This window comes from Notothenia rossii (assembly GCF_949606895.1).
Source record: "Notothenia rossii genome assembly, chromosome: 3".
NCBI lineage: Eukaryota > Metazoa > Chordata > Actinopteri > Perciformes > Nototheniidae > Notothenia > Notothenia rossii.
The window spans coordinates 64,895,097-64,911,912 of NC_136901.1; the positions used below are offsets into that span (position 1 = coordinate 64,895,097).

General features: G+C 39.6%; 1 protein-coding gene across 8 annotated transcripts in view; it reads left to right on the forward strand.

Moving 5' to 3' along the window:
• The window catches only part of il1rapl2 (interleukin 1 receptor accessory protein-like 2), a 565,814-nt gene that overhangs the window by 360,576 nt on the left and 188,422 nt on the right, over positions 1–16,816 (forward strand). For 7 of the 8 annotated variants that reach the window (XM_079670815.1, XM_079670817.1, XM_079670818.1 and 4 more), the window contains exons 5-6: positions 16,224–16,410; positions 16,491–16,644. In XM_079670815.1, coding sequence (XP_079526941.1) covers positions 16,224–16,410; positions 16,491–16,644 — 341 coding nt within the window. Of the gene's footprint in view, positions 1–828; positions 941–16,223; positions 16,411–16,490; positions 16,645–16,816 lie in introns of those variants that run through there. The other variant, XM_079670822.1, reaches the window with a different exon arrangement.

Consider the following 16,816-nt stretch of genomic DNA (forward strand, 5'->3'; position numbering starts at 1 on the left):
ACTAACTGTTGATTTCCAAAACACTGCAGATTTCTTGTTTCTATTGAAGTGTGTAGGCAACCTGGAGTTGATGTTTTAAAAAAAAAGGGCATAAAAGTGGAGTGACAATCTCTTTTATGAGACCTTAACTGGAAAATAACATTGCCTGAGACACCAGTTATATAAAAAAATTAAAGTAGGAGGGTGGGAAGGAGAGTGAGTCCAGGAAAAAGTAGTTATATTGGAGGGATGCGGAGAATGGGTGAATATATGTAGAGAAAAGCAGAAGGAAGCTGATGGAAAGAAGAGAAAGATGGAGGGGAGTATTGAGAAAGAGGTGGAGGAATGAAACGAGGAAAAAAAGAAAAGCAGAAATCAATTTTCTCTGCAGGTATAAGGACCGCGGTAGGGGTAGAGGGCATGCTGCGACTGCCCGAGACCCTCTATACAGCCGCGATGATTAGGACACCATTGAAACACACTCTCACACACACACAACAAATTGATAAACACAGTAAGAGGTCTCGGTTTAAAACTGAGAAATACTTTGCACCAAACTTCTATCCTGCAACACAAAGAGAGTTGCGCACACACACACACACACACACACACACACACACACACACACACACACACACACACACACACACACACACACACACACACACACACACACACACACACACACACACACACACACACACACACACACACACACACACACACACACACACACACACACACACACACACACACACAAACACAAGAGGGCATGAGAAAGACAGAGGACAAACCAATAGAGAAAAGGACTCTGAGAGAACAAAATAATGAGTGTTGGATAGTGAACAAGGCAGGGTGAGATGAGATATCTCATGCCTTTGCCTTTGCTCACTCTTCACTTCAACACTTTGCATTACCTGGAAATGTAACACGTTTTTGAATTGGTTGGCTTGCTGGATGGGTGAGTAATTGTCTCATTTGGTGACATCGTGGCTGGACAATTGGCTTGGTGGGGTCTGTGGTTGTTTGGTTTGTTGGCAGGACTACAAGCAAACTGGCGAACTTACTTGTTGGTGATATTGGTATTTGCCTGAATGGTTGATGATTTAATCGGTTTTCAAGTTGGCTGGATTCACCGGCCTCCTCATTTCGTGACTGGTTAGCTCTGGCTAATTGGTGAAACTCTTGTCACAAGAAGGATGAAAGCAATGATTGTTTGTTCAAATGCTCAAGACTTACCTTGTAGAGCAGCATATAATTGTAACGCAATACATGATTGTCACTAAAAGCCTTGTCTCTACATTACAATAAAATATTTTAAAAAAATTATTCATTTGAATAAAAATTCAAGTTAGTACTGTAGCTATTAAAGGCAAAAAAAGACAGAAATGTATAATTCTTTCGAAATGTTTCTTCTGCCCGTAAAATGTCCAAACCAGGCTTTTGATAAGCGCATTTTTAAAACATAGTCATTGTCCATGCCGGTTTCAGTTGGATTATTTGTCACAGATGCTCCGATCAGATCGGTCTCCTCCATTTTGTACATTATTTACGACTTTTGAATCCACACATAGGCAAAATCCGGCTTACTTTGAGCATGTGTTTTAAAAAGTTTAATCCCTATGTGAATTGTTTCCACTTGTCCTTTTAATTTCTTCATACAGCGGGAATCCAAATGAATTAATCCTGAGTCCAATAACCATCAAAATCACTCCAATAGTGCTCCTTAATTACGCTTTCATCCTCCTTTAACAAAATACTTCACATTCATCCAGTTTGTGACAGCAGTTGTAGCATTTTGAGACTTTGGAACTCTGAGGTCTGGTCTTCTAGTTTCCTTTTAACCTCTCTAGAGTCCATTTAAAATTAAAAAAAACAAGATGCCCATTAATAATTTAAAAAAAGTTAGCCCAAAGGTCTTTCCTGAGGGACCAGAAACCTTTTCAGGAACGCAGAAGCCTTACCTGAATAATCAACCTGTCATGTGGAGGCAGAGCAGGTTGGAGCCAAATGCAGGACGTACCTTTAGTGGCAGGGCAAGAGAACAGAGTAGGCAAGGCAAAGCAAACGGAAACAAAATCTCCGACGAACAAACAAGGATCTTACCAATACCGACAAAACAAACAAGACTTAAATACATACAGAGCTAATCACAAGGACAAGACATAGCTGGGGAAGGCAGGAAAACACAACGGCAGCAGGTGAAAGGTGGAGGCGTGTGGCGCAGTGGGTAGAGCCTTGGTGTTGGGATTAGGGGAGCACAGGTTCAAACCCCACTGCAGTCAGCATGTCGTTGTTTCCCTGGGAAAGCCACTTCACCGCAAATTGCTCCTGTAGGGATTGTCCACAGTATTGAGTATGTAAGTCGCTTTGGATAAAAGCGTGTAACAAGTAACAATAATGTGAAAATGATCAGGTAATAAGTTAGCACAGGCAGAATTACACAGACAGGAAGCACATACAGACATAACAGGGATGGTGACAACATCTTAACAAACCAGGTTTAACTTTGGTTCATCAGCTATTGTTCCTGGTAGCCAAAGGTCTCTGCTCTTGTGGTCATACCTTTTATAGGCCCAGGAACTATTTAGCAGCAATGAAAATGCCAAAACTCTGTGTCGTCATTTCTAAGCAGTCACTGAATTTCTGTTGAAAGAAGGGTGGACATTTTTGTGAAATGTTAAACTTAGTTATGTAGTGACTACTAGTCCTATATAACGAGCTGATCAAAAACAGAGTGAACAAGATAACTGACTTATAACCATTTTGAAGTTTTTATGCATCTAAGCCTGTCCATATTCTTTGTATCTATTGCTAATTGTTTCCCAAAAGGTTGCGGTAGTAAATGCTGCAAGTAAGGTTTTTACGAGGGAAAGTATTGCTACGTTTATAGAACCAATCTACGTTCACAGCACAGTGCAGTTAAAAGTGTTTTAAACTGCATTTTTATCGTAGCTTTAGGAGACAGTATTCGATCAGTTTCAGCAAACTAGGTTGTTTTCCAAAATAACTATAATCAACGCTTATCTTTAGAATATTTTTACCCTCCCAAACTTTATTTTAAAGCAAATTAAACACAAGCTTGCAGATTCATGTGGTTTTACACCAAAAATGTAACTGCCTTTATTGCCTGATTTAATAAAGCTTAGTTAGTACGTTAATACGATCTGGTATCTGATTGTATTGCAAGAGTACATATTATTAGACAACTCATTAAAAGCGATGTCAGAAAAAAGAATTTGTATTGTGGGCCAACATATTTTTACAAAAATAATTTCCCATAGACTGGTCTAAAAGGGGTCTATGTTGACATATTCCTGCTGACTTTTTCTGGTTTAATGAAAACTGACTGTCCTCTTTTAGGAACAGAGGCAGAAGTGGATGGCCAAAATGTATACATCAGCAAAAAGAACCTCAGAGGAGTTCTGGATAGATTATTGGACATATAAACTGGCTTATTTTTACACTGGAGACCATAATATTCACCCTATTTAATTTAACCTTGACCAAAATCTACTGTAAGTTAGTTTTGTTAAACACAATGAACCAATGATTAACCATAAATGTAGTACCTAAGGAAACGCTCATTTCGGTCATTTTGGAAGGTTTTTCCAAACAAATAATGTGCTATCTCTCAGCTATTCCCCTGTGGTGTTACTAGTAAGATGAACCACCTGCCTCTCTTTGCTTTAGCAGATGAATATACTCCCTGTGGACACTCACTCAAAAACACACATAATTGTCACTAGGGTGTTTTCTGATGCCAGACAAATGTTTAACCTTTCTCTTCATCAGATTAACAGACTCTGAGCAGGAGATAAACACAGCGAGTGGAAAAAGGAAGAGACAATATGATAAAGAGAGAAAGAGACTGGAAGACAAACAGGCAATAGCAATATGAGGGTAGAATAGAGAGGACAGGAGAGCAGAATGGGCGAGAAGTAGAGTGCGGACATTTGAAGTTTCTTTGGCAGTCCTCTATGACTTGGCAACCATTGAGTTGGTTCTACTCTCTTGCCAATGTGGACCAACATGTGCCAGTATATGCCAACTTCAGCCAATGCCTGCTGCTCTGGCCTGTCTTTAAAAACAAAAAAGTAGGCCTTGGTTTCCACACTTTGATGTTCACAAGGTTTTAGGTTGCTCTGAAATACAATCTGGCTTGGTAGTGATATGGAGAAATGAACTACGTCACAGGAGAAAGGAGGGCAGGGGAGGATTTGTGAAAACCAAGCAACCTGTGTTTCAGAATGGTCATGTTGGAAAGCCAGCTCTCTATAGCAATGGTCGTGCTTTGAACCCCAAAACATCCACAGCTCTTGTGTAATGCTGTGTTTCCACCTCATGGTGTGGCACCACTAGACATCATTTTGAAACCAACATATTTTCTCTAGTTTTTTTTCCAATTCCAATTGCACCCCTTCAGTGTAGGGGTGGTTCTCAACTAATAACTATGGTGAGGTCGCATTTAATATCAAGAATTCTTCCATCTGAAACTAAACAGAGGAAACCCTACAATTAATCTACTTTTCACCACAATTCAGGCAGCTTGGCTACCAAAAAATTGCTGGCAGTGACGATCCAATCGGTTGTCTGCAGGTAATTACCTCCACATTAAACTTTCAACTCAACTTGTTTGATATTTTGACCGAGGCCTCAACCAGCTCTGACTAGGTGATTCCAATGCCCTTCAAGGCGAGCGTTGAGATATGATACCCCCACCTGGTCCTGGCTCTGCACCTCAGTCTCCTTCCAGCTAGACTTGCCTGGAAAACCTTTATGGGAAGGCAACCAGGTGGCATCCTCACAGGGTGCCCAAACCACTTCAGCTGGCGCCTTTCTACACAAGGGAGAAGCAGATCTAACCAGGGTCCCTGGATTACTGAATTTCTCAGTTTATCCCTAATGGGGATGCCAGCCATCCTCTGGAGAAAACCCTTTACCGGCCGCTTATTTCCTCAATCTCATTATTTTGATCATGACCCACCCTTCATGACCATAGGTAAAAGAAGAAACTAGAACTTTTGATATTTAATGAAGCTAATTAACGTCATGAATCATCAGATGTTTAAGAGAGATTTTTATGTTTATCCTAAGTATCTATTTTGAAATTATTTTGTTCATATGCCAAAACTCAACAACACAGATAAACATAAATATACCAAGACGTACTAAACTTGAACAGTTGCAAGCAGGCACAAATGCACAGAAGATTAAGCGTGCACAATAACTTCATTTTAAATACAGGCCTTGGGGTGAATGCACAGAATTCAGCACAGCACACAAATAACACACACAAACACACACTCACATTCATGAGAGTCACCTTGGCCAGGTAACATCGTTTTTCCCACATACCCATTGGCATTATGTCCTGCAAAACGCAAGCTAAACCCCCAACGATATGTTTAAAATGTTCACTCATACTGCAGCCACTAAAATAAAGAAGTTATCCATTTGAGCTCACAATTAATTATTATATATAATTAAGCTTTTCTCACAGTTTTGCTCAAGCATATCTATAACACTGATTACTCGTTACAGTATAATAAGCATGGGCATGTGGAATCAGTCACCACTGCATCTTAACAATGTTGGATAGCAAACATGGCAAAGTGCACAAGGCCCCACCATGGCCCAGAGCCTCAGGGGGCCTAAAAGCTGCAGATTCATTGAGTGGCAATTAGTTCCTGCTAATCTAATTAACGCCAGTTTGTTTATTAATACTGTGTGCACCACTAGAACACATGAACTCAAATTATTGTGCAACATAGGCATTACTGCTGTATCTTGAGGCCAAAAAGAAACGCTGCAATGTCTTTAATACAGTTAATATTGTGCTAAGATACGGCATATGAATAATTTGAATGTAATCAAGTTGAATATGCACAACACACAGGGAGTGGATGGACAAAGGTCAGGGTAGGCCCACATAGATGTTTGCCATTCGGCCCAAATTGAAAAAAACACTTTTTCATTGAGCATTCAGTAAATGTTCAGTATATCTAATTACAGTGATATATATATATATATATATATATATATATATATATATATATAAAACACATGAATACAAATAAAAACACCATCTTAAAACATAAAAGTCATAGACATTGACAACATGTAAAAAAACAACCTGCTACCTGTAGAATTAAAGAGTAAAAAATACTAAGTTGCTTTTATATTAGTTACATATTGAACTATCGCTATGCAAGTTTGAACAGCACCTATTTTATAGTATTTTGACTGATTGTGGAATTTAACATTGGGAGAGGAAGGGATGGCCGGAGTCCACATTTTAATACCCGTTAGAAATACATACTGTGATTGTATTTAATGTGGGTGGCCAAAATGTCATTTTATGATAATACATGAAACAGGAAGAAAAAAGAAACAAGTTGTAAACCTGTCTTTAAATCCATCAAAGCTCCATCCTTTTTTGCACTTTGTATTACTTCTTTGACAATAACACAACAAACAAGCAAAATCAGCGCAGTTCAATACAACAACTGAGTGCCAGAAAGAAAAATGATCTAGCCTTTTAAGTAAGTCAATTCCTGTACACTATGACCGTGGTATATCAATGCAGAGCGTATTTCGTTCACATAATCGAGGTTGGTATAGTTTGCGTTCCCAATAGTGAATGAGCAGGGTATCTCTAGAATCATACTTATTTCAATATATATTTTAATTATATAATAATTTCTTTAAAGTTTTCGATTCCATGGTCTACTGTAGGAGATTTGGCATGGAACATAAAGTTTTAGTTTTTCAAGCTATGTGATATGTTAGAAGTAGTGTTGGACCAACACTAACCGACACTAACCGAGACTGATTCATTAAAAAAGTATTTGAATTGAATCATCACTTAATTCTAATGTTTTGTCTGTGGTTTAAAGTCTCCATAGGGACAAGGGGCGGTGTGGTTGTTGCTTATCAGTAGTGACACATATCGATCAATGCTTCACAGGTTGGGGTTGCTGATCTGACACAAAGTAATATCAGCACTCATGCATATATCTGACCTTTTATACAGCACACTGACACATAGCCTAAAGTTGTTGAACAATTTCAAATGTCAGTGAGTTCACACTCTGGCAATGTGTTTGTGTACTCTCTTAACTAATTATTTTACGTGCCAGTGCATTTTGATGCAGTTTTGTACATTTTTTAAATCACAAGGTCTTAAAGGAATACTTCCTCTACCAAGTGATCATTTGTATATCAACCATTCACTTCTTGTAACCTTGAATTCCTTAAAAAAACAGTTTTCATGTGAATGAATCATAAGTGAAAAAAAGTATTTAATAACTGAGGTAAATAAAATAATATTTGTATGAACTCTCACATAAATTGCCTTTTTCCATTTATAGGCTCACTACTTCATAAACACATGCTAAATCTTCAGCCTTGTAGGCGCAAGAATAAGAGTGACTTTTTGGAAGTGTTTGAATTAGTAAGGTTTTAGCAAAATTGCATTTTTCAATCAATCAATGTTTATTCATATAGCCCAATATCACAAATGTTACATTTGTGATATTGGACTTCCAGAGAAAACCCGCAGTTTAAAGGTAAAAATGGGAGAAACCTCAGGGAGAGCAACAGAGGAGGGATCCCTCTCCCAGGACGGACAGACGTGCAATAGATGCTGTGTTTAAATCAAAAAGATAATACATTTACAACATGGGTAGACCAAATGTTTGGAAATGCATGTTTCTATAATAATAAGATGAATCCACGAGGATGTCAACAATCCTGTGGGAGCCATCAGGGAAGTAGTATGATGAGAGTCAGGCAGGACCAGAGTGACAGGTTCAGCCACGACTTGAAGTCCAGGACTCAAATCCAGAACTCAGGATAGAGGATCCAGGACACCGGACCGCAGCAACAGGATTAGCCATGACTCAGGATCCCGGCATAGATATAGACACCAAAAAGAAATGTTGGGGAAGCTGGGTTATTCGGAACATGAGAGTACAAAGGTACAGACAGACAGAAGGAAGAAGTAAGGTGTCCCCCGACAGTCTAAGCCTACAGCAGCTAAACTAACGTGTCTACATACATGGACTCCCTTAGGATAGGTTGAGGGAAAGGGGTAGCAAGTAAGAAGTAAGGAACAGAGGTGGAGAGGCACAACGTGTCTACATACATGCACTCCCTTAGGATAGGTTGAGGGAAAGGGTTAGCAGGTAAGAAATACTTGCTACCAGCGAAATAATTTTCATTTTTTAAATGATATCGACTGAATAAATATTACTCTTGCCCCTGTTGTGTGAACGTTTTTGAATTGATGTTTTGATATAGTTTTATTTTGTTGAACGATGCCCCTATTTTCTTTACTTAAAGGTTAACTTAATAAAGACAATTCTCCGTTCGTGAATTCTTAAAAGTATTCCAGAAAAAACAAAGCTTTTTTTTTTACAAATTTGAAGTGGCAGCAAGTGAGTTATTGATCTACAAATGATTATTTTGGTGTGAGAAGTTATTTGAAAAGGCCCTAAGGGCTTTTGTTATCATTATAAAATGATTCACAGTTGCACTTTTCATGGATGAATATGCCAAGGAGCTGTGCCTGAAAAAAAAAAAGTATATTTCTCTGATCCCTTTTTAAAAAAGTTGTTTATCCTTAAGGGTTGCCGAGGGCTGGAGCCAACCCCTGTCATTTGGGGAAAAGCAGGTTACACCCTTGACATAAAAAGAGGGACAACCATTGACACTAACATCTAGCCCTAAGGGCAATTTATTAATCGGCAATAGATCTAACCTTGCTGAGAGGAAATCACTTTATTGTGCTACCTCTCATAGACAGTATTTGATATCACCATATGCATCGCTGCTATAGAAATAGCCATGCTGACGTAGTTTCTGATGGTCAAAACGGGCAGTGTCAACAACCATACTATTTGAATACGGTCGGCACGCAACAAAAACATAGTTATCAGGGTAACCATAGTAGGTGTGTACCTTTTCACAGAGGTGTGCAACAAATTAATATACATTTTGAAAAAACTTGAATGGATATTTGGCATTCATTTTGGCCTTTTAAAAACATTTTTATTGCTCCGGGGCGTTTCCTCTTGGTCTGCCGGATGTAAAATGACAGGGTAAACACTACGTTAATCAGTTGTTGAGTCAAGTTGGTCGCAGACAGATTTAGCTAACTCACGTCAGCAGAAAACCGATGGACTGTCCACTCCAAGTAGGGAATGAGTCCTTACCCCAAGTGAAGGAGTTCAAGTATCTCGGGTTCTTGTTCTCGAGTAAGGGTACAATGGAGTGTCCGATACAAACGGCCGAGATGGGTTTTCTCCGCAGGGTGGCTGGTGTCTCCCTTAGGGATAAGGTGAGAAGTTCAGTCATCCGGCAGGGACTCAGAGTTGAACCGCTCCTCCTTCGCGTCGAAAGGAGCCAGTTGAGGTGGTTCGGGCACCTAGTAAGGATGCCACCTGAGCGCCTCCCTAGGGGGTGTTCCAGGCACGTCCAGCTGGGAGGAAACCAAGGGGTAGACCTAGGACCATGTGGAGGGATTATATCTCTTCACTGGCCTGGGAGCGCCTTGGAATCCCCCAGTCAGAGCTGGTTGATGTGGCCAGGGAAAGGAACGTTTGGGGCTCTCTGCTGGAACTGCTACCTCCGCGACCCGACCGGGAGAAGACGTGGACGTCATAGTGTGCAGTAATATGGGTAATGGCTTGCTGTGATCACGCCTAACGTTACTGAAATGAAGAGACAAAATATATGGGTTGACCAGCCTCAGGTAGATCAGTTACATTTTGATAGATCTGAGAGTCGGCTTTGACTGTATTTAGTGTGAGTAGTTGCTTTTTCCCACCAATGCTATGCGCCCACATTCTTTAAACATTTACTCTTTTTTGGCAGAAAAAACTTCAAATAAATTAAGATGAAAAAGTGTGTACAAATAGAGTAGACCTTATGTATAACCTGTATGTGAATACATGCATCCTTATGTAGAAGCATTTGCGTTCAAATACGTGCATTGACATAAGTGTGTGTGTGTGTGTGTGTGTGTGTGTGTGTGTGTGTGTGCGTGCGTGCGTGCGTGCGTGCGTGCTTGTTTTTCTCAGCATGCGCAGGTGTCGGCGCTCTCTCTCGCTGCCTGTTAGTTAGATTGATAGTCAAATTAATCCGCAGCTCCGTCCAGGTATAAACACTCTGCCTGCTGGCCAGGATACATCCCCCTCTATTAACGCCGTAATTCAACACACCCTCCAGCTGCCTGCCCTGATCATAGGAGGGTAATTGCAGAGAGGGTGCGCTTGATTTACTGATGGGGAGGATACGATGGAGTTGGTAAGGGTTGATTTGGAGATCAATTTAAGGCTCATTTTGAATTTATGTAATTGGAATTTGTGTTTTTTTGGTGACAAAAAACTCTCATCCAATATGCACAAATATGAAACACTAGCGGTCAGCCAAAGTACAGAGAGCCTGGAGCTGTGATGTAGCAGTGACACTGCCCTGCTGGAGGGCACTTGGGAAGTGATTGTGGACAGATGTACAGCCATTCGATCAAATTATCATCAGAGTGCATTGAAGAAAGAAATCATTATAGCCTCTATGTATAAACTGTCTGTGCACAACTGTGATAGCCTCCGACAAAGCTTTAAACTCTAACATGAACTCAGGAGATTAATACTCTGAGAACGGAATTAAGACTAATCCAATTAGCAGACTGTCATATTTTGTAGCAACGGATTTGTTTTATATTTTTTAAGCTGGACATTGTGATTTCCATTTAAAAGCATGTCATGCAATTTTAAGTAGTTTTTTCCCCTTCTTCTATTTGACATTGTTACCAGTTGCAATGTAAGTTCATGTTTGTTCACACCTGACATCTGTTTCAGCATGGTAGCACATTCCTCATTTGTGTTATTCGATGGGGATACACACCAACACACACAGTGAGATCCTATGTTTTATTCATAGGTGTCTTCAAATGCAAATACAGGCGACAAACTGTACCCTTTTCTAGCCATGTTACAAAATAACAAGCCACACACTACCGACCCCACAAACAAACAAGCACACAAAAGCTGAGTGTGTATGTGTATCAGATTTGAGCTCAATTTATAACTCGCTGATAACAGAAGGGTCATCAATGTCAGCCACTCACATTAGACACAAAATGGCATCCACAAATCTTTCCTTTCACCCTTTAATTCTCCTTTTTCACCTGATTCATCTTCAGGAGGACAAGACTCAGCTTCACCAGACACATTTTACTAGCATTTATTTTCAAGTCGGGCACATATTTGTAAGGCAATTTCCCCCCCAATTTGTTTTTATTACCTACTGTTAGTCCTGTACAGAACAGCAGAGGTCACTTTTTGTTTTTTGCCGACTTCAAATCAGCTGTTATCGGGTGTCATACAGGCGTAAGGATAGTATTGCCCTGCTCTACCTTCTCATTGGCTCAGTTTTTGTTATAATCTATGGATAAACCAGAACACAGGAAAAAGGATAAAAGTGATACGCCTATAAAGAGTGACTTATTTAAACAAGAATCTTATTTTAGCCCAAACCATTTTTTTTCTTCCTAAATGAACCAAGTAGTTTTGTTGCACAAACCTCACCCTGTAGCTTCTCAACGTTAACGCAAATTAAACTTCAACCGTTTCACGATTAGTGGAAAGTGCAATTAGCTGTTTGCATTTTCCCATTTTTTTATCAAAACTAATAACAGCCATTTATTGGGCTGATATTATTCAAAATTTGGATTTGGCACAACAATTATTTTCAACATAATAATGACCATTTATGTGTATATAATAAAACACTTTAATATTTCAGCAATTCTAAAACCTTTATTTGTTTGTATTCAATCATCCTATTATCACACTGTATCTCTCAATTACACAGTAAGACTTCAATTCCTAACAGAAGCTGCAAGCCTAGGTTATAGGGGTGTAACGGTATCCGTATCCGTCACGGTTCGGACGTCACGGTTCGGCACATGCAGTCACACGACGAATACGCCTTTTTTATGAGTGGGAAAAAAGTCTGTCACTGACTCAGGGCAGTATCCATTACAAAGAGATCTATGATCTCAATGGGACCAATCGGATTAAATAAAGGTTTGAAATTTAGTATGGCGATTTCAGATAACACACAGGAGCTAGAAGACCCACCTGCTTATTTTAAATCAGCTGTGTGGGAACATTTCGGGTTCCCTGTGGACTACAATAACGATGGAGTGCGAGTGGCGGATCGGACGAGGACGGTGTGTTGGCATTTTTAGACAGCGGTGCGTTATGCTGATGGTAACACACGCCAAACATGCTAAATCATATCAGAAGACATCACCCAGATTTGCCCATCACCGGAGCCCGGCGAAAGACAGTAGCAGTTCAATAGCTTATTTTTAAGAAGCCAAGAGACATGAGAGCCGAGAGACCAAAATAAATAACTGAAGCTATTGGAATATATATTTCAACGGCAAAGCACCCTGGAAACACTTTCTTATTATTTATTTTGTAATATTTTCAAGACATTCTTTTTAGTTTTACAGTTTGATGAAACCTTTTTGTTTGACATCAGTCATTATAGATAATATGGCCAACTGAGTGTGTGTGGTACTGTTTGTGGTTTGTTTTTAACTGTGTAATACAGTTAATTATTCAAAATGTTAGAGTTCCTTATTTTTGAACTGACACTTGCGCTACTGTTAAAAAATAAATAACAACAAACCTGGAATTATGCATTTGGGACTTTTCTTTGTTTTTTCTTGTTGTACCGTTCGGTACAACAAGCCGTACCGAACCTTGACCTCCAAACCGAGGTACGTACCGAACCGTGAATTCTGTGAACCATTACACCCCTACTAGTTTACGTTAATAGAGGTATTGAAAAAATATTAGACTGCCAATCACAAGGACATAAATGATCCCGGTAAACACCAGTGCTGGTAACTCTACTTTGTAGGCCTCTAAAGTGTGCAAGTCTCATTACAATTAAACAACCCGAGGCTATACAATGCAAACAGATCTTTAAACAGATCAATATGAAACATAAATACCATCTCTGCACTACACTATATTAACTCTTATTTAGCATTTCTAGCATCTCTTTTCTGTTTCTGGCATGCATGTTCCTGTCTGCTTGATAAAGCCCTGTGCCACATAAATGTCCTCTTCCTTCCTCCTGACAGATATGCACATTAGCAGCTGTCTTAAGGGCTGAGATGTTCCATTAACAGCTTTTATCTTCAGGGACATTCAGTATATTTTAAGTTTGTAAATAAGAACATTTTAACAATTTTCTTAGAATTTCCGACCAGTAGAGTAGCAGGAAAAACAATTGGTGGACCTGTGAAAGTTAATTAATAATGAAAAATGTTCTATCGGCGTAGTGTGAACATCGAGATAATTTCAGTATTTTAAGTGTGAAGACCTTTTTATCATTAGAGCATGTCAAAAAATGAGCAGCTTTTGAATAAAATAGGTTTTCCTTCAGGGCCAGTTTACTAACTGAAGCCTTTAAATGTATTCCACATATGTAAACACACCCACTCATAGATGCGCAATTTGCATCTGTAAGAGGTGCAGAGAATGCGCTAAATGCTAATGACACAGCGTTTGCATTACCGTCTAATGGAATCGTCATGTTTATGGTGAGATATGCATAATACATTCATCTTTACATAGATGCTGCTTTTTCAGTTTAGTGTTAGGCCTCTAGCTTCTGGGTTGGACAGGCAGTGGGGGAGAGACCGTGACAAAGGCTGGTACAACAGTGAAAAAGAGACGGGACACATCAAATGAGAAAAAACAAGAGGAAGCTATATTAGTTCTCCCTTTTTTAGCTCATTACAATTCAATGTGCGTTACTGGCATGCATGTAAAGAACAATATCATCAAAGCAACCAGATGAAAGAATGTGTTAACATAAAATCCCTTTCGGCTCTTGGATGCGTCAGTGTGTTTGTTTCTGTTTCTTTTTGATCGAGGATTTGGACTGTTTGAATAAAGATATTTCATCAGTGTATTTCATGCATGTGGAGGTTTGCCACTTAATTCATAATCCACATGCAGATTTCCCACAACTTGTATAACTAAAAAGGAGAGGTAAGACAAATTCATTGTTTAGCCACTGTGGCTATGAGGTAGGATCCAATCCGTAGGTCAGTGGTTTGATTCCCAGCCCCTGCAGTCAAGATGAAATGATATCCTTGAGAAACATTTTTAGAGACTTTTTGGTCCCAGTGGTATGTCCAACAGTGTTTGAATGTGTGTGAATGTTAGTCTACCTGAGCAGGAGGCCCCTTGTATGGCAGCCCCTGACTTTGTATGAATGTGTGTGAGTGGGTCATTGCTGACCTGTATATTTAAAAGTGCCATTAGTCATATAGGACTGGAAAAGTACTATACTGTATAAATGCAGTTAACTTACCATTTACCAATTTTTGCAATTCTTTTTTAGCTTTAAAACTTGTGACTTGTCCACTAAAATACAATATTTTAAATTATTGGATGTCGGCCGGATGCCAATGTGGCAATAGGGAGTATTTTGAGAGTTACCCGGGCTAATACTTTTTCTTCAGTGCAGCAGTGGTTGTTTTTACTCCAACTAGAAACCTGAGAAACTGGAAACCATGTGCTACTATACAAAAACATTTTTTCGGTTGCTAACGGATCTTGGAACTAAACGGTTCAAAAATCATATTGTCACAGTTTAAATTATAATGGAAACAGCGTCTGAATCTCAGGTTAGTTTCCAATATTGTGTTTTTTTTATTAAATGCAGCAGTAATTTGTTCCATTGATAATTTGAACACTTCACAACTGTTAACAGTACGATTTAGATGGGCACCACCCTGCATATCACACTCATTATTACCTCTACATGATGAACAGCTGAGTCAGAGTTGTTTTATTTGAATTTGATTGCATTATATGTCCTCAGTTTGAATGGATGGGTTTATTTCAGAAGTTCATGAATCCATGCCATTAAAAATACGTTTTTTCTTACGTCTTTCTAAATTTGACTATATTGTAGTAGATTTCACCATTCATTGCTTTGACAAATGTAATAATGGTTCTGGTTTGGGGGACAAATAAGTCAAATGTGAGGGGTTCATCAAATGCTGGATGATTTGTGTGTGTGTGAGAGAGAGACACAGAGAGAGAGAGAGAGCCACAGGAGCATACAAGGAAAGGTAACCAAATCACTGGAGGAGAAAACAACATGCTGCAGGCTGGAGATGGATTGATGAGGAGGCGAGACACAGAGAGATGGATGGATGGATAAAAGGCTTTCCAGGCCTCAAGTTCAATGCTCAGTGGTCCGGTTTAGGTCAATGACTGAAAAACTCCTCCTGCATGACACACACACACACACACACACACACACACACACACACACACACACACACACACACACACACACACACACACACACACACACACACACACACACACACACACACACACACACACACACACACACACACACACACACACACACACACACACACACACACACACACACACACACACAACTGATTGAATAAGTGGCAGATTCACTTAGATGAGAGGTTATAGGTAGGGCAGGTCCTGTGCATGTGTGGGAGAAAAAGAAAGAGAGATCAATGAGGTCCTTTTGTGTCTGGAGGTGAACTTGGGAGAATACACACAGCAAGGGCTCCGCACACACTCTCGCAATCTCACACACTGACACACAAAAAACAATTACCATCACCTTGAGCAGATTTTGGGACTTCAAAACAATTTTTTAAACACATTGCGTCAAACACATCACAAGTAACTTCAAGGATGGATGTACTGTGTTATCTATATCCTCCAGCAATGCTCCATTACAAACACGACACCTTTATCCACAGAGCCTACCTGTCTTTTAAGTTTGTGCTTTAGTTCTGTTCTTTCACACCTGATCCAATTAAGAGCCATGATTGCATTAGGTGTGCTAACCTGGTGTAAAAAATGTGGCTTTATGACACTATGTCACAAAAAAAACATTTTAGTATTTATTATTATTATGTGGAGTCGAGACTCTGGGTACCCGATAATTGTAATTCCAATATTGACTTGCCTGTTAACCACTCTTCAGTAATCTTCTGAGGAAAATTAGTGGCTTTTAGGCTTCTGAATGCTAGCCGCTATGTTTGCCTGCTATTTGTGGTTATCCTTTTCAAATGAGACAATCAATTAGTCCAGTAAAAGAACACATTCAAAATGTAGACAATGTTGTGTTTTTAATCTCTTCAGGAACTCAACATACTGCATGAAAGTGTCCATGTCGATGACTGTGGACGAGAGCGATGAGGGGAAATGCTTCAGCAGCAAAATCCGACACGTGGAGAAAGCAGAAATAACCCACAACAAAATGATCATCTGTCCTGATATAGGGGACTATTTGGCTCCATACAAGCAGCCACAAATGACCTGGTATAAGGTAAGACACAGAAAAAGACTCAAGACATCTTTTATTCTTCTGTAGTCTGTTCCACTTCATCAGCATGTGTCTCTTCTCAGGAGTGTGAACGGGTTGAATGGAGAAGCTCCATCATTGTTAACACTACACACGTCTGGATTCCTGAGGTGGAGGAGGGTGACGGGGGAAATTACACCTGTGAGTTACAGTATGGCTCCAGACATGTGCGACGAACGACTCAGCTCAAAGTCACAGGTAGGACACGGTGCATGGATGTATGGATGAATGCTCCCATAACTTGAGCAATATCATGTGGCGTCTTTCTGCATGGATTGGTGGATGGATCCTTGAAAAATAGAATGAGAAATTAAAGAGTTTAGGACAGAAAAAAAATTGAGAGAAGAAGCATTGGACCTAAGGATTGGAA